This window comes from Aspergillus clavatus, genomic scaffold (genome assembly GCF_000002715.2).
Source record: "Aspergillus clavatus NRRL 1 1099423829802 genomic scaffold, whole genome shotgun sequence".
Lineage (NCBI taxonomy): Eukaryota > Fungi > Ascomycota > Eurotiomycetes > Eurotiales > Aspergillaceae > Aspergillus > Aspergillus clavatus.
The window spans coordinates 1,111,288-1,129,465 of NW_001517097.1; the positions used below are offsets into that span (position 1 = coordinate 1,111,288).

Genomic DNA, 18,178 nt, shown 5'->3' on the forward strand with positions numbered 1-18,178 from the left:
CATGTCCAACTCCTAGCATTCGAGAGAAACGCCCAAAGTGGTTGACCAGTTATAAGACCTGCCTTATTCATTTCATCCATCACAAGCGCTGTAAAACAAAAGACAAAAACGAAGAACGAGGGGGAATCTTCTCAACAAAAATCTGACAGGGACACAGGCTATACGAAGGAAAGCAGAGGAACCACTATATGGGGAGAAAAAAAGGGGGAAGGCGATCAAGCCATTGCCATCTTGCTTGAGCCCTCCTTTCGCTTCTTCAACACTTCACTTTTCGCCCGCTTGAGGCCTTCGCCCAGCTTCTTCGTTCTCGACCACTCTCGCGACTTCCTCTGCATTCGAACTGTGGCTAATACCAAAGAGACGGCGGTCTTCAGCTTTTGTCGCGGAGTTCGGAAATGGCTGCGATCCCGAGGCTTGACTCCCATCTCAGAGATCATTCTGAGATCGGCTTCGTTACTACGTGATTGTTAGCGGTGATTCAGACGAAGAAGCATTGAGAGAATATCACATACCATGCAACGCGGACCCGTTCTCCAAGCTCCATCAAGCCCTTACTCCAAGCCAAATCGCGTCGGAACTTCTCCTCACGCCTCAACCGAGCCCTAAGCCATATAATCTCCTTTCCCAGACCAAGGATCTCTTTGTCGTGCCTGTTCTTGCTGTCCGTACTAGAATCGAAGCTCTTCACGATCTTGTCATATCGCTCCTGCAGGGCATTGAGCTCTCTGGAAGCCATCTCAGCCTTTCTTATACAAAAGGAGCGCTCGTCACGGACTCTGCGCAGCTGCGCCTTCAGTTCAGCAAGGCGAGTATCCTTCTCGGACACTTGCAGTGCTAATGACTCCGCTTCAAGAGTCGATGACTTGAGTAACTCATGGAGATCTCGCTGATCCTCTTCCCGCATAGCTGATCGCTCAAGGTCACGGTTCTTCACTCTCAGCTCTTTCAGGGAACGGTGTGCGTCAGACAATTGCTTCCTTAAGCTTCGTAATTCTTCATGGAGTTTATCAGACGGGGATCCATGCGGCGAACGGTTTTCAAATCGGTTAATCATAGCATCATTCAGCTCCTGCTCGAGCTCGGAAATCCGCTGCTTGAACTTGCGGACAGAGGACTTTTGGTCGGCTTCTCGCTGTAGTAGAGCGCGCTCCCTCTTCCGTGCCTCATCCAAATTGTGACGAAGCATTGAAAGATCTGCGGCTCCAATGGATTGTTCGATATCCGCAAGTGGTTGTTGCTGCTCAAGAAGGGCCTCGAGATCGTGGATGCGTTTCTCTAAGCGTTGAACTTTACCCCTAGCCACCGTCAATTCCCTATCGCGTCCGCCAGAAGCTGTTTGCAGCTGATCCTGGAGTTGATCTATCTCTGCTGAGAGACGGTTTTCTTCTGTTGTGGCGCGCTCGATCTCGGAGCTCAGTTGTTTTTCAAGGGACTCCTTTGCCTCCATAAGAGAAACCTTGTCATCCTTTAGCCTCTTCAGCTCCCCCTCAAGGCGTAAGGCGGACTTTCGGAGATCAATCTTTTCTCTGTCAAATCGAGTGGTATCATCGACCTGATCTCTGACTCTGTCGAGTTGACTTTGAAGCTCATCGCGCTCCGCTTCGATCTCGGCTATGGAGGCCCGCAGGTCATGTAGTTCAACGTGCGCATTTGCCAATTGATCGCGGAGTTTCTGCTTTTCTGCCATCAACTTTTGCGTATGATTGTCTTCTGTGGGCCCTTTCTGCAGCCGAGCCTTGGTGTATTCTTGCTCTTCTTCCAGGCTTGCTTGCAGTACAACAACCTCATCCTCCAACGCTTGCACTTTCTCTTTCAGAACGGTCTCATCGCGCTTGGTAAGCCGGAGCTCTTCCTTGACCGATAGAAGTTCGTTTCTTAATGCGTCGATGACTTCCCTTTTTGATGTGACATCGTCATTCAACTCTTTCACTTGACGACCGAGAACTGCTTCTGCGTTGAAATGCCTTTGTTTCTCGCTGTCAATTACTTCTTGTAACCTGACTTCCTTACCCGAAAGGGAGTGCTCAACTTGCTCGAGCTTCTCGATAGTACGTTTATAGCCAGCGGCCTGGTCCTCGGCTCTGTCCTTCTGGAGTTGTAGGGTACGCTTGGCGCTGTCCCATCTATCTTGCTCGAGCGCAAACTGGCCTTCTTTATCTTCAATTTCATGGTGCAATGACTCGATCTCTTCTTGAAGGCGTTGAATCTCCGCCTTATATTGGGCACGAATATCATGGCTGCCTTCTAGTGCGCGTTGCTTTTCCTCATCCAAGGCCCGCTGGAGCTCCCGGACCAGAGACCTCTCTTGAGCAAGTTCGCGCTGCAGACTGCTGGATTCGTCGGTCAGTGCATGATGTCGAGTCTGCAAAAGATCCTTTTCTTCTGTCCTTCGTTGAATGTCATCGAGAGCGTCTTGCAGCTGAATGAGAAGTTTGTCGCGTTCTTGCCGAGCGGCGTCTCTTTCGCGCTTCGCTTGTGCAGCGTCGTCTCTTGATTTTTGCTCTCCTGCATCCATGTTCCGCCGGACACTGCTGTACTGTTCCTCCAAGCGAGCTTCATTTCGTGTCTTTTGGTCGAGTTCGTCTTTCAAAGTTCTGTTCTCTCGTTGTAAGTCTGCAAGCTCTTCCTCCAACTTGCCGGTTTTCTCCTCCAGTTGTCGAGTGAGGCCCTTGGTGCTGAAAGATTTGTTCGCCATCTCTTCATGAAGTTCCTGGAGGTCTTCTTCCGCCTTGGCTTTATCCTGAACGGCTTGATTCGCGGTATTTCTTGCTTCCCGGGCATCGGACTTGGCCTGTTCCAGACTGGCTTGCAGTTCCTCCATCTGGTCTCGGGCGCGTTGGAGTTCCGCTTCCAGCTCAGCAACTGCGTCTCGATCCTTGCTATCTTGATCCTTGAGCTCCTCGATTTCCTCTTCGCGTTCTTCGATGGTACGATCTTTTTCCCGGAGAGACGCCTCCAGGTCCTCAATTTGATCTCGAAGTTTCTCGACATCCTGCGACTGTCGATCTCTGGCCTCTCTCAATTCCTCCTGGAGCTCCCTCACTCGATTATCCTTCATCTGCATCTCATCTCGCATCATATCCATTTCCTGTTGTACTGACTCATCCATTTGTCGCCTTCGCATTTTATCCTTGAGTTCTTGGAATTGTAGACGGTAGGTTTCCAGATCGCGTTCAGCCTGCTGGAGACTCTTTTTGTATCGTGAGATGTCGCGTAGCATGGTCATCTTTGATACTTTGAGTTCTGTATTCTCCTTTACTGCTGCTTGGTTGTATTCTGGGCCGGCTTTGTCCAATTGTTCCTGCAAATAATGAATCTTCAATTTCAACCCAAAGTTGTCCTTGTCGAGCTTGTCGATCATCTATTCACGGTATATTTAGCGGTGCACTGGGATGGTCAAAATCAGCATGAGCAAGATCGAAAGGACCCACCTTCTCCTGCTCTTTCAGAGTCATATTTTGTCCATCGTTGAGGACACCACCTCCATCTCGCCGAAGTGATGGGAGCGGGGTGCCCTGAACGCTACTGCTGGCAACCTGCGGTAAAAGTGTAGGTTCTTCTGTCGCGTCCTCCTCGTCGATCCCGGTCATTTCCATTGGTGGTAATCCGGGGGTATTAACATTGCTCCGATAACTCGCTCGCAGGTATGCTGGTGTTTTAAGATCGTGCGCGTTGGATAGATTCCTCAACAAATTGTTCTTCGTCGCGCTCTGCATCAATGGCGTGAACTCGCCTTTGGCAGGCGCAATCGTCGGGAGATGCTGCCGAGATTTCAACGCGCTTTTCGTGGACCTTGAACCGGATCCAGCACGCGGAGTACTGAGCTTGTTGCCACCGGAGCTGCGTCTTCGATCACCGAGCATCTTGAGAATATCTCCATCTTTCGAAGGCGATTGGAATGAGTTTTCGACGGAATCAAGGGCGGATAAATTGTGTCGTCCCACGCTGCGATAGCCGTTGGTCAGGTAAGTCGCGTTTCCGTCCACCTCAGTTCGCGGAGTGTCGATGTAGGGAAACGCCATCTTTCGACGCGATTGACGCGTTCTTGGCGTAAATAAAACCTTCACAACAATTTCAAGAGTAGTATGTTTCAATGTGAATTCATCCTGGTGTCTCCGGCCGCTCGATAACAATGACTGGCAAAACAAGCATGCGGTGGAATGCCCTCATCGGCTGGACGTGTTTTGGCGGTGAAGATCCACTTTCAGCATTGTTGATATCTAACTGTAAACGGACTAGCGTACTGGCTACGGCGGGCGGGCCGAGAGTTTCGCCGCGTTTTACTTGGTATGAAGTCATGACGGTAATTTATCGCTTCTCCGCAATAAGAGAATCGCCTCTTTCTTTTTCTTTCGCAGCAAATTGCATCTGGCGCTTCAGAGTAGGCTCGATACCCTACGATGGCGCCTATGTCTGAGGAGGATCTGGAATGGTTCAAATCCACTTTTCGCCCCATTCCGAAGCCAGAGCTCCCCGACGATGCTGTCGAATATTCACTCTACTATATTCCCTCCGGCCCCGCCCCCACTGTCACCGATGAAGTCGCAGAGACTAGATCGCGATTAGTCGAGGTACAGCGGACTGCAGCAGAATTGACAAAGGAGCTCTTAAAGGACTATATTTGGCAGCGTGAAGGCTTCAAATTGGAGATCGCAAAAGATGATGGTGAGTAGTATTTGCGCAATGCAACCCACTTTAGCACTCATGTAATCATTGACTTCATGGTACCTCAGGAATCACATTCTTACGGGGGCGCACAAACTTCGGGGATTCGATTGAAGACGAATGGGTGATTGTATATCTTCTTCGGGAATTGACCAAGAAGCACAAGGATATCTGGGTGAAGGTCGTGGACAGTGACGGGCAGTTTCTCCTTGTAGAAGCAGCTGGTGCTCTCCCAGCCTGGCTGGAACCCGAGGTGGCAGAGAACAGAGTAGGTTATGCTATGGGGGTGGAAACTAAGGCCCTTGAGGTCCAATGCTAATGAGTTGCCCAGGTATGGATAAACCAAGGAGAACTTGTTATCATCAAACCCAAGAACGAGAACCTTCGCCGAGTGACGGAAAAGCTATCCCTTGCTGATTCAAGGAAAATCATCAAAGAAGAACCCAAGCGACTTATGCGCTCTCCGATGATCCAAGAAGAAGCTTTCTATCGTTTGCGAAACTATCCCAAGCAGATCAGCGAGAACCTCCATTCAGCGCTTGTCATTATTCCTCGAAAGGTCGCATTTCTCCTACATCAGAAGCCAGCATACATTTCAGCAGCGGTGGAGGCTTTCTATCTACGAGATCCAATTGCATTACGGCCCCTCAGATCCAAAGACACTAGTACCTTTATCTTTAAACCTGAGGATTTTGTCACAGTCAGCGTACGGTTCACCCGAGTCGGTTACGCACAACTCAAGAGCCAGGACTTCCCAGCTCCAAAGTCCTGGGTTGGGAAGCTTCCCCCTACAGATGATCGAACGGCATATGAGCGGGCAGAGGTGGGGATGAAGCTTTCTTGTGGCTTTGAGATGCTTCTCACAGATCCGCAGAATCAAGACAAGGCTTCCGTAAGAGAGATGAAACTTTTGCTGGAGGATGTGGAAACCGGGGATGAAAATCTACCCACGGATGAAGAGATCGCCACCTGGGATAAGCGCCAAGATGATGAAAAATGGCTGGATATCAACTTCGAGGATTTGGACCGAGAGTTGAAGGGCAAGGGCAAAGGTGACGATGCAGAGGCCAGGGGAGCATTTGGAGACTCAAATGCCCAGGAGAACCTTCAACGCATCGTAGCTCAATTTGAGAAATTCCTGAACGATGAATCTGCTGGCTTCGAGGGAGCTGATTTCATTGATGACTTTGACTCGGATTCCGACAATGGCGACGACGACGATGAAGACGACTTAAGTGATGAGGCAGAGGACAAGGAAGCATCTTTTGACGAGGAGGAGTTTTCAAGGATGATGAAGGAGATGATGGGCTTGCCGTCCTCCATGCCCACCATGCCACCCCTTCAGGGCCCGTCCAAGCAACCATCCGCTTCCCGGGGCCGGGTGGAGGAATTAGATTCAGAGTCAGAAGACGACTTGGAGAAAATCCAAAAACTCTCGGCACAGATGGAAGCAGAGCTTAAGGGCACGGGTGTGCTCGATCTACGCCGCCCCAAGCAATCCACAGGAAAGCAAGCCATATCTGGGAAAGACCAGGACGATAAAAATGATCAGGGTGAGGCAGACGTCGACGAAGAAGATATCAATATCAACCTCGCCAGAAATCTGCTGGAGAGTCTGCAGGGCCAAGGTGGCGCTGCAGGCCCAGCAGGAAACATGTTGTCAATGATGAATTTGCCCACGCCTAAAGACGATCGCCGATGAATTTCAGGCTATCTCTTGGATATATTGCGAAATAACGATATGAAATATGCACTGCAGTGCAACAAGCGCCGATGACATCGCTATATCGATTATTCCGATTTTGAAAGAATCGTCCAGAGAGATGACAACGCCATCTTGTGGGACAATCATCTCGACCATCCAACTAATGGCTACCTTCGAACCTACGACGACAATTACCCGCATTCTCGGTCATATTTTAGGGGATGCGGTTCGTCCGTTTGGACGTTGAGGGCTCCGGGTGATTTCTGTGATATCTTTGGAGCAGAATCCTACTCCACAAAGGGATACAATTATGCCCACCTATACATTAATCCGAAGACGGTTACGCACCATATGGTCCTATATTTGAAGGCGAGAATGGACTCTGCAGTGGTCATTTCATACATTGGGATGATCCCATGATATATACTTCATACGCCTGAAGGCGGAGGGAGAAGGTGCTGTCCATCTATCTACCTAGGATAGTGTAAGTAATAACAATAGGTTGAGACGCCTAAACAAAACCATTCGAGACATAAAAATCATAGCCTAAGGCTCTTACATCACTCCTCATATAAACCATTAGTCATTATCCAAGCGTGTAACCAGGTAATTGAGACCAGCGCAAAGACCATCTATTGCTTGTTCCCGATCATCGGGAGGTTGAATGTAGCAATTCTTCGCTTCCATCCTCCAAAGACAAAACCCATTGGCGCCAGTCCTGCCATTCCGCGTAGCTCGCGCTAGCCTTGAGACCCTGATATCTAACCACGCGGAAGTCCGAAACCTGCTCCCATGGTTTGCCGGACTCAGAATGGCTGGTACTGCTGCTTCCCCTGAGCAGACGCCTTGTAACGCTTCCCGTTGTCTGTCCATTCCAGCCAGCCTTGCGCATCAAGCTTTCTAGGGTCTCCTCCTTCGTCCAGCCTTGCTCTACCGCCACATCTGGTAGGTATGTCGCGCCATAACGACGGCCACGATGGATGAAGGAGATACGGATACCATGAACACCGACTGACCAATCCAATGCATTTGTGCAGGGTTCAAAGGAGCCCAGGAGAGTTAGAGAACACGACAGAGATGGGAGAAGTGATTCGGGAATCGGGCTAAACCGAGTGTCATCAAATGCACTGTTCTTTGAATTAGCGCCAATGAACCGAAGATAATTGGACGTGCGATTTCCAGCCAAATCGCTGGCAAGGGATTACATACGAAGTGAGAGCGTAGGACTTTAGTCCATCAGACAGCTCCTGCGCTTCAAATGTACCAATGCATCCGCGGAGGGACTTGCGACCATTCTTCGAAAGAGTATCCCACGTCACAAACAGTGGATAGCGTTGATCGCTCGACCTCCTTTGTATACCTTCCGCCGTTTCGGAAACCGTGGTTGTTGAACTTGGAGTCGTAACTGCGGTGGAGATGGATAGAATAGAGCGCGATGAACTGGTGGACATGGCAGACGGAGTAGTCGCGGTGCTCGACGGGTCTGAGGATGGCTGACTCTGTAGACGACTGACACTGGGCAATTTGATGGCATTTGGCCGGTTATCCTTCGAATGAGATGACTCATGCTGTGGTGTATCAATCTCTTCCTCATCTACCGTGACCTGTGGACCGAGGTCATTACTGTCCTGAAGGGACCCTATTTTCTTTGATCGCTCATATCTCTCCCACAGTTCTTCCACATTTTCGAGGTTAATGGGCTCATGACGTCTGTAAGAGGCAGCCAGGCACTCAAAGCAGTAGAGACATTGGGCTGGACTTGCCATCTCGAGACTCTTAGAATGAAGTAGGACTGCTTGACTTCACTCCAATCACTTGCTGGGTTTCAAGAAACGTAAGTAATAGGAGGCAAATCGTGAGTCTAATGATACTTGTAATACTCCTTATATAGCCCAATTCCCCTGGAGTGCTACTGCTGAGTAGTCTTTGCGAACACAGTCGCAGTAATCACTTCACATGAAGGGTTTGGCTGACCCGGAGATTTGCGATTTCGGATTGCGAAGTCACAGCACAATCGAGAGCACCGTCGAAAACTGATACCACCACCCAGACTGCTGTGGAAGAGATAATTGGTAAAGTAGTGAGGAAAGTCAGCGAAGAGAGGGGAAGAGGGCAAGGCGGCTGATAAGATAGCTCCACGTGATAAGCCGGCTTATCGGCTTCTCGTCATGTGACTCGTGTAGAGTCGTAGTGATCTCTACCTTGACTTCGCCATTATTGTATTCATTCAGCTGTAAAGGAACATTTTTCGATGTAAGCACTTTGCACTCAACCATTAGTATTGACTCTTGAGGGGGCATTGCATTTGACTTGAAGTCGGATTTAAACCGGATTCCTCGCAAGTCGTAAGACACACCCGTATAGCATAATTGACTGTAGCAGCACGAAAATATATCCTTGTCTAGTGATATGTAGATTGTAAAGTCCTGGAAGCAATGAAAATCGACGTGCATCGAAAAAGAGGCAAAGCAAAAGAGTTCATCATGATTAACCAAGGTATCAGAGCGCAATGCCGTGCTCAAACATGAAATCCAAAAGAGCCACAAACCAAGCAAGCAGAATGGAAAGTCCAAACATGACAATGCATTCAACAAAAAATGGAAGCTGGGGTGCAATTTATCATTTCTTCACAGTCCGACTCCACAATCCAGCCACTGTCTCCTTGACTCTACGCTCCTGCTCTCGAATTTGCTCCTCTGTCTGCCCGCGCGCATCGGCACGGCTGTCGATATCCATGCGTCCATCATGTTGCTCCTCGATAATTTCACTACCATTGACGCGCTCAGGTTTCGGATCGACGCTCATCATACCGTCCATCATGAGTCCACCGCCCTCGCGGAGCTTGTTAATGGCGCGGACGGTGTCGATGGCCTTGTGCAGGGTTCGACGGGCGTTGAAGTTCTTCTTGACTGTTGGCAGTAGATCTGCGCCAGCATTGTCTGCAGTAGTATCGTAGGGCGGGTTGATCCACGGATGCTGGAGGGCCTCGTGAGCTGTCATTCGGCCCTTGGGATCGACTGTCAGACAGCTCTTGATGAAGTCGCGCGCTGATTGAGAGACACCACGCCAATGCTCGAGTGGCGTAAAGGAGTAATCCGCTGCAAGAATGGCCTGCATCTCTTCCAGGTTGGAATCGCGATCGAAAGGGGTATAGCCGCAGAGCAGGAAGTAGGTAATGACACCGATAGCCCAGATGTCCCTGACAAGAGAAAAATCAACGTCAGCTATGCTCATTGATCGAATTGACAGAATTGATGAGGCATAAAAACGTACACTGGTTTTCCATGTCCACTCTTCTTGAAGATTTCGGGAGCCATGTAACCCGGCGTGCCACACGTCGTCGTAAGGACGTGAAACTGCTCCTCATCCATGATCCTGGACAAGCCAAAATCCGCAATGAGTAGATCCGCGTTATCCTCAGGCGTGCGGAATAGTAGGTTCTCTGGCTTCAGATCCCGATGCACGATGCCATGGTCATGCAAGTATGCCACCGCGGAAAGGACCGCGCGGATGAGTTCCGAGGCATCAGATTCGTAATAGCTGCCTTTGCGACAGATACGGTCGAACAGCTCTCCACCCAGTGCGAGCTCAGTGACGAGATACACTGGAACAGTCCACTGTCAGTCTGTGAGACGCAAGCACACCGGCACAGGGGAAAATGTACAGTTATTCATCGTCTCGAAGTAATCCACCAACGTCAGGATGTTCTGATGACCCATAGAGACCCTCTTCAGCACTGCGATCTCATTGCGCACCTGTCATTTCCACCGTTCCCGATTTGCATCAGCCTTCGCTCGATTGTCCCTATCCGTCACGTTTGCGATGGGAAGATTACCATGTGCTCACGCCCCGCCATCAGACGCTTGTTGATCACTTTCGCCGCATAGTACCGACCCGTATCGATGTGCACACATTCCTTCACCACTGAATAGGAGCCAGCTCCGAGGGTTTTCCCAGTCTTGTACCGGCAAGGCTGGACCTTGGGTCGTTGGTTCGCTTGCGCTTGCGATGCCATCGGGGAGATAAAAATTGCACAATATAACTCGAGGTATATATGCAGAGGCCTAGAAACGACCGAGAGTAGGGCAAGGGAGTTAGAGGAAAGGAGCTCAGAGTTCGCTGACTGACACTATTCCTGATCGAATGCGCAATCTGTCAGAAAGGCGGCCGAGAGACTGGTGACAAGAAACAAATTATGTGAAATCACTGCACGAGCGCTAAACTATCAAAATTGCCTGCAATGCTCAAGGAGAAAGAATAACACAAAGAGAATTGAGCAAAATGGAAGGAGACCTGAGTGTGCAGCTGAACAAAGATAAACCTTGAGGTTTCTTATCGCAATCGGTGGGATGTAACAGAGACACTGCGGGGTTGCAAGTGTGAAAAACACGGTGACTTACCCTCGGAGAGAACGCCAGCAGATGGATTAAAAACCGCTGAAAAAATGTGGAATGTCGATTCTTTGTAACAGACAGGATAGCCTGGATATGATGGTCACGTCAAGACTAGTGCTCATAGTCTAGTCTGCCTGGACAATCTCATATGGCCACCGGCTCGAAATAAGCAAAGAAGCGAGCACTAGACTCTTTTATCCCACACCGACTCAGCTCAATAAAGAGGGCCGAAGATCAGTGATCTTAGCTTGAAATGAATTGATTGAATTTTCATTAGATGTATGTACAGAGATTTGCTAGATTACCCCTTTGACGCCTCAATATAATAAGTCCTTGCCCTGTCATCCCATCACGCCTCGCGATGCCGTGGTATCGGTAGCTAATATAAGAAATCTGATCCAAAACAGTGAACACAACGGACAGAAAGGAATGAAAGATCACATCTGTTCGAGCACTCCCCGGACGACGCCTTCCAGGAGCTTCAAACCATGGAACTTGGCCACGCTTTCTAGGAGGCGCAGCCTCTGCTCGACCTCCTTCCGATCCATAGTTTCCACCCACATGCCACTGCATGAGCAATGCTCCATGAAGTCACTGATCTTGAGACCTCCACACTTGGCGCATTTGAGGTCTTGTGTCTGCCAGCCGACAATCAGACCTTGCACTTGACCAATGAGAGCTTCCTCTTGCGCCAATCGATCATACTCTGTTTGGCAGAAGGGGCACCGCCATGGCTTCGGTGCTGCTTTGCTGGTGTCCGAGCCTGGGTCAGGAAGAACATCCTCGTCTCGGCACAGATCCAAGTCTCGGATCAAACAGCAGGCATTGCAGGAAAGCTCGGACAGTTTCAGACTGGCCCCTGGGTTTTCGAATCTGCCTTCTTTACTGAACTCTCGTACTTCGAACATCGCTAACAGTTCTCGGCGCAGCAGTCGAGTCTCCAGGGTCGTCGTCTTGGATAAACTCAAGACTTGCATCAATAATTTAACAAGTTCGAGAACGGGATTCCGCTTGTCGTTGTTGGGGTCCACTAGGGTCCCTGGGAGGACTGGGAAGGCGTAGTCAGACGCCAATTCCGGATGAAGGAGTTCATCCCGTTGGCGTCGAATAAGACCAGAGATCTGCTTCTTGAGCGGTTTCGAGAATTTTTCTGCCAGGATAGACGTGACTTCATCGCTGTCCTCCTCGGGGCGTCCAGGAATTTGAGTTAGACGAGGAGTGGAGGAATCGCCGGAATCAGGGCGCTTCAGACCGTGCATAAGCTCTATATACTCCACAGCCCAGTCGTGGAAGATAGTTTGCATCGGAGCAGGTAGGAACCGGCTAAGCTGCCAATACATCACGGTCTCGAGCTCTTCTTCCTCGGCGCCCGTGACTTCCCGGCATCCCTTGCCACCGTAGTTGTATTCGTCGTACCAGACCAGATAATCCCAGTACTCCTTAATCTCAAGGTCAATGAAGTGGAAAGAAGGATTGGCACGGATTGACTTGAGGACATATTGGCTGTATGCATAAGCGTTGCCGACCTCCGTCTTGGTGGTTTGGAGTAGAAGCCGGGTAGGGCTTGCGAAGACAATGTTCGACCCAACCCGCCTAAATTCAGCCATGAGCCGTTGGAAAGATTTTCTAGAAAGCATCCGCACGTAGTTATGCAGAGACCGATCATAGAGGCATGAAACCGGGCTCTCAACCCATCGGATCAGATGTTGAACCATGATGTCGGCCATGTTATTTCCCTCACACGCTTCTGTCCACCAGTGCTTCACCATTTCACGTAACACTACTGCACCGGCTGAAGCAAATGCCTTCTCCGAATACAGAACACCTGTACCATTGGCATCTGCCGACGGCTCGGCTGATGCCAAAAGTGTGTCCGCCCCTTCCATCTCGCTGATGATCGAAGACGTCAGAATAGTGTTAATCGAGAGATTACGGACTTCCAACTCGATACAGACTGTATTGTAAGCGTTGGGGACGTTGACAGATGGCATGGAAACTTTCTCCAAAGGACCAACAGTATCGTCTTTCTCATAACCGGCGTGATCTGGTCTAGGCCCAGAAGACCACCAGAGAACAACATTGTTCTGTTGAAGTCGTCTTGCATAATAGATATCGATGAGATACCGAGGGTCATCGTTCTCGAGATTGCAGAGAGGTACATCACCATACCTAGCCAGCAAGGTCAAGTGTTGAATCCACGAAGAAAGATACAGATAGTGCGTCACCAACCGTCTCGCGATGAAGGGTTGCCATCCGAGAGGTGGAAGATCCATATCTGAAATTTCGGGTTTCACTGGGAGGACTGGATATTCCCTCAGAATGGGAATGTCGTGGCACAAGCGGTGTCTTTGGTGGGATTGTATGATCATTATGGCAGGTTGGGTTTCTTCACCTTTCAGTTTCTTTATCAGATCGCCGACTTCCAGATGGGCTTTCCTCCTAGTCATCACTTGTGTGGTCTTGAAGTGAATTTTCTCTTGGTACTCAAACGCGTTCTGAGACTGATCGCCTTCTGCGGATTGTAGTTTCCGCGCAAGAAGCTCAGTATAGATTTTGTCGACGTTTGGAAGACCTTGCACGTCCCTTGTACGATTTAGAATGACTATGTGCGCTTCGTTCTTTGTGGTCGAGAATATGGCGAATATCTGCCGATCTCCAGAGACGACATGGTAGAGATAATGATAGACCAGAGGAGAATTCGTAAGGTAGAGCTCCTCAGAAGTGGTACGGCACAAAGTCGAAAGATCAAATCCTCTGTCCAGTCCTTCTCCAAGGACTCCTCGCTGTTCCTCATCAAAGGTGCAGATACTACCCAATTTGAGAACCGCCCGAACACTCAGGGGGATGTTCTTCTCATATACACCTTCAATGCTGGGATGCTGCAAAAGAATGTCCATCTTATCACTTTCTTGGATATATGTGTCCTCAGACAAAGTCATTTTGAATAGATGAACCGAGGGATGTCCATTGGGCAGAGTGTGGTTGACCTTCTCTACCTCGCAGTCTGGTACATCCACATCCGGCAGAGAGTCGCCTTTCAGGTTGACATAAAGCTGTCTAGGGACTTTGACAGTAAGAGGATGGATCTTATTATCAATCAAAACGAATGCTCTAACAATGCCAGGTCTGCCTGTCTCGCATAGCTGAAGGACCTGCCAGGTGTTGATGTACAACAACTCTGCTTGATTCCTAAACAAATTGCTTAGAGAATCGGTGGCCACATTCGCCCGTTCGCCGAAGAGTTGACGTCGGCGAACCCGAGCTTGTTTCTGGATCTTCCATTTCTGCTTCTGATATTTCAAGAATCCAACATAATCGTCGTTCAATGGTGGCATCTTGGCCGGAAGGCTGGCAAATGGATCGAGTGATGTTTTCGTGGGCCCCTCAGGATGTTTTCTCTTCTGAGACATCTTACCTTTTGGTGATGGCTTCAATTTTTGCGCCGAGCTTGCAACTACCTCTTCCATATCACCATTATTTTGAATGCGGTGGTCCATGATGTTGGTTGAGATGTCAGCAAGCGGGTTCTTCTCTGCCTTGCCGAACATGTCCGTCATCTTCTTTTGCTTGAACTTGTCATCCTTCATATTAATGCGCCGTTGGAGCCAGTCGGGATGGGCTACTCGAGGGACTGGATTCCGGACTTTCTGGAGAGCAGCTGGAATCGTGATAAGCTTCTGCACCACGGAGCCCAGCCGCTCGAGATAGTAGTCCCAGTCGATCACGCTTCTTGGGTCCATATCACCAGGATCGTCTTTCAGCCATTTTCTTAGGAAGTGCCGTTTGACAGGTTCCTCCGCCGAAAAGATTGTCACTGGAATGGCCCGCTCGGTGACGGGTGTATTCCTTGGTCTTGCGGATATAATATACTTGCAGTTGAGACCCTTATCCTTTACCATCTGCTCGCCAAGGAATTCCGCCAGACGGCGCGCGGTCGTGATAGATGTCGACTTCTGGTTGCCATATTCCTCAAGAGTCTTTGTCATGCTCCTGTTCTCAGAAATAAGTTCAATCAATTCCTCATCGGCCAAGGTTGCACCTTGCTCGTAGAGGACGTCTAGCCATCTGTCAGCTACACGAGCAACAGCAGCATACGTTTCCTCCAGTGTGGCTCCTTCTAAGAAGAAGCGGAAAATTTGGGTTTGGAAGATCTTGATCAACTTCAGTTCTCCTCTTCGCTTGACTTCGAACCCCTTCAATTCAGCCAGGGAACCGTCATGGTTGAAGACAGCGTATCGTTTTTTCAAATTCTTATCTTCCTCTTTAGAAGTGGGCAGAATCATCGCTCTGTAGGGACCGTCAACCTCGAAGAAAATTGAATTGTCGCTGTGTGTCTCATATCTGAATGACTTCGGATCGACAAGCGTCTGGTACTGATGGTTGGTATACTTTCCATGCACGAGGTGATTCAGCATGACACAGGGATACGAGATTCCCAGCTTCTTGCCGTTCTTCAAAGTAAAAGAAAAATCTTCGGGAAAACTGCCTGGAAGCATACACCAGATACCGTCAGTATCGAGTTCCAGGGGACGACCAATACGTTCGACGAGCTCTCGAGCCATCTGAATGATATGAGCACCTGTCAAACAAGTCACGCCGGCCATTTCCATCGAATACCACCGAGAGCCTTTTCTCATGACGTAGCCGTAGAAGCTGTTCAGGATGACTTTGTGAGCAAGTTGTAACGAGTCGAATAGCACGATCATCTTCTTCGCTTCCTCAACCTCCGCAGCGGAAGCGCCCGCAGCTTTGAGAGCATCGGTCTTCCCTTTCCAAACTTTCTGCTTTCCCTTGAAATCATAACGTCGATCACGGAAGCTGCGGACAGTATCAACATAGAAAGGATTCTCTCGTTGACAGATAATTGCCTCCCGCACAATGGTCTTGCTGTCGTGGATCTTATGGTAGATCTTTTTGCTGTATTCCTGGAGACGCTTCTTGATGATTGCGGCCTGATCTTCTGTGCTCATATCACCGAAGGACCTCATTGGGCTGTTCTTATATTTTCCAGGGAACCGCTCGTTTGCAACAGCTTGTCTGATCATGTTGTACTCGTCGCGCTTGGCCGGCAGGAACTCACCTCGCCAGGCCCAAGGCAGTCTCCTGTCACACGTCTTCCCGGGTCTGTTGAAATCACAAGCGGCGCAATCAGATTCTTGAATCATGGAATCCGGTTGCAATCGATTGGTGATCATGATATTTGGATACATGGAAGCAACGTCCAAATGATAAATGGAGGGAACCTCATCTCTGTGCGGTTTCTCCTTAAGGCCAGTCAACTGCTCTGCGATCTGTGCCTTGACCTCCTCATAATTCACAACATCATCCATCGATTTCTTCTCTTCGACTTCAATACTGAACCTCAAGGCAGCATCAAGATCCCTGAGCAGCTCATCTATGGCAGCAGTTTCGACGTTGAATGTGACAGGGATATCACTTCGAAATACACCAGCTTCAATACTCTCGACGTGGCCGCCGACGTAGGTTTCCGATTCCAGAAGATGGCCCTCGTAAAACGACTCCGGCGGATCTTTATGCTTATTTGGCAGGACAATTTCGCCCTGATATGCCTGTACCATCAACAACATTTCGCAGAGTGTACCGGTTCCTTTTCGCAGCGTATCGTCGGGATTGAGTGGAATGATCGTACAAAGCGAAAAGATGAAAGGATGGACGTATTTCATATATAAGTAATACGTAGCCACGGCGTCTGAAACCGAGTATTCGGCCAGCGTCTGAGGACGCTCGCTTGCATAGGGCGTCATCAGCTCCGGATCTAATTCATCAGGGTCGTATCCCAGCTTCGCAACAGTGACGGCTTTCAAGCCACGACTTCCTTGAGGAAGGTAACTGTCACGATTGACCCATGCAAAGCAGTCCATGTGTACACAGTTGTCACTTTGGTAGATGTCCTCACTGTTTCTGCGAAAGCCGATCTCCTTGTACATATCGATTCCAAGGACACTGGCTCTCGCTTCAACGAATGGCCAATCGAAAAAGTCACCGTTGTATGTGGCAATGACTGTGGGCTTCGCTTCTTTTATGTGTTCAAAGAATCGCTCGAGGAGGCCTCTTTCGTTGGGTTCATTGAAGATCATGAAAGGCCCATTGTATTCGGGCTTCGGTGTATATTCAAAGTCGTTAATGTCTTCCGACACTATCTCCCGATTGGTGATTAGAAATCCCTGTCCATCAATCATGTACGAGATCATCATGATTTGATCAATGACGGAGTCTGGAAACTTCAGTGGTAGCTTCGTCGTTTCGATATCGAAGGCAAGAATAACCGGGTCGGCTCGTTGAAGCCGTTCTTCTAAGCAGGTCAAAGAAATAACTCCATGTTTTGCTTCAACGGTATACCATTTTCCGATTCGAATGTCTTTATCTTGGTTAGTCCACGACCAGCGAGGGATACGGAGAGATACGGACCTTTGTCGATTGCGACTCGGACGTGGTAAGGAACATCATATTCTCGAATATCAATAATAAAATCACTTGCTTGCATATTGCCATTAGATCGTGACTCGTTAATAAGTTCATCATCAAAAAGATCAAAGCCGGCATTGGCGCTGAGATCATAGATTAGCTTCAACTCAAATAGACCGCGTCACACCACTGTGGAACACGAACCTCGAGATCTCCGCATAAGTATCCATTATATTCACATTCTTTTTGTTCTTCTCCGCCAGTGGAAGGAGGGTCTTTCGGACGTCCAACAAGTGGCTCACGTTGGCAAAGTTGAGCTGAAGGAACGATCGTCGATGGCCAAGTAAATGGTTCGGCAACTGGAGGTCCTCCCTCTCGACTCGAGTGACCTTCTTGATCAGACCCTCGAACATCCTTCGGCACCACTCTTCAACCTCCGCTTCGCGGCCTTTCTTCGTGGCGATCAAGAAGTACGGATCATACTCCACAGTCGCCTTGAAGCTGGTGCCCCCATCTTCCAGGAAATAGTAATCCACGCCAGCACGTCCTCCGGGGACGTTCGGATCTTCTATCGAGGTGCTATGCATGTTGATGAGCCAGCCGGCTCTCTTCTCGCCGGCTTCGAAGCGCGGGAAGCCCAAGGCTTCATCGATGCTGTTCGCCAACCGGATCGCTTCGAATTTCTCATCTTGGGAGGTGGCCTCGGTCGATCGCAGGGACGAGAACTCAACGGTCTTGGTCCGCTTCGGATTGAAACTCGCAGCGCCGGATCGAAACTTGCTGCCATACTTGCTAGGTTTCCGTGTAGGCATTGCGTCGACAAGCCCGCGCGTCGGGGCTGAAGATTAAACTAGCAAACGGACAGGAAGTGACTGAGCATGGAGCGCGAAAAATAAATTAATACAGAAATTCCTTGAGCATAGCTGCTCTCTGAAGCGTTCAATCAGTGGTTATAATATCGAAGTGAGTAAGTACGCTTTCATTGAGT

The 18,178-nt window shown here is 49.4% G+C and overlaps 5 protein-coding genes across 5 annotated transcripts; 1 reads left to right on the forward strand and 4 right to left on the reverse strand.

Annotated features, from left to right (window-relative positions):
* Positions 1-215: 215 nt before the first annotated feature.
* ACLA_037290 (putative spindle-pole body protein (Pcp1)) lies at positions 216-4,022 on the reverse strand (the record flags this gene model as incomplete). Its single annotated transcript, XM_001270947.1, has 3 exons — positions 216-456; positions 513-3,361; positions 3,432-4,022. 3 exons carry the CDS (start codon positions 4,020-4,022, stop codon positions 216-218), a joined length of 3,681 nt encoding a protein of 1,226 aa, XP_001270948.1.
* Positions 4,023-4,400: 378 nt separating this feature from the next.
* ACLA_037300 (putative regulatory factor Sgt1) lies at positions 4,401-6,367 on the forward strand (the record flags this gene model as incomplete). The annotated part of the gene is made up of 3 exons (XM_001270948.1): positions 4,401-4,665; positions 4,734-4,933; positions 4,997-6,367. 3 exons carry the CDS (start codon positions 4,401-4,403, stop codon positions 6,365-6,367), a joined length of 1,836 nt encoding a protein of 611 aa, XP_001270949.1.
* A 652-nt stretch (positions 6,368-7,019) lies between these two features.
* ACLA_037310 (AMMECR1 domain-containing protein) lies at positions 7,020-8,136 on the reverse strand (the record flags this gene model as incomplete). The annotated part of the gene is made up of 2 exons (XM_001270949.1): positions 7,020-7,497; positions 7,580-8,136. The coding sequence occupies 2 exons, from the start codon at positions 8,134-8,136 to the stop codon at positions 7,020-7,022; spliced, it is 1,035 nt and encodes a 344-aa protein (XP_001270950.1).
* An 853-nt stretch (positions 8,137-8,989) lies between these two features.
* ACLA_037320 (serine/threonine-protein kinase) lies at positions 8,990-10,385 on the reverse strand (the record flags this gene model as incomplete). Its single annotated transcript, XM_001270950.1, has 4 exons — positions 8,990-9,569; positions 9,644-9,974; positions 10,035-10,125; positions 10,206-10,385. 4 exons carry the CDS (start codon positions 10,383-10,385, stop codon positions 8,990-8,992), a joined length of 1,182 nt encoding a protein of 393 aa, XP_001270951.1.
* An 816-nt stretch (positions 10,386-11,201) lies between these two features.
* On the reverse strand, positions 11,202-18,002 carry ACLA_037330 (DNA polymerase epsilon catalytic subunit POL2; the record flags this gene model as incomplete). Its single annotated transcript, XM_001270951.1, has 3 exons — positions 11,202-17,143; positions 17,194-17,333; positions 17,395-18,002. 3 exons carry the CDS (start codon positions 18,000-18,002, stop codon positions 11,202-11,204), a joined length of 6,690 nt encoding a protein of 2,229 aa, XP_001270952.1.
* Between the last annotated feature and the right edge of the window lie 176 nt (positions 18,003-18,178).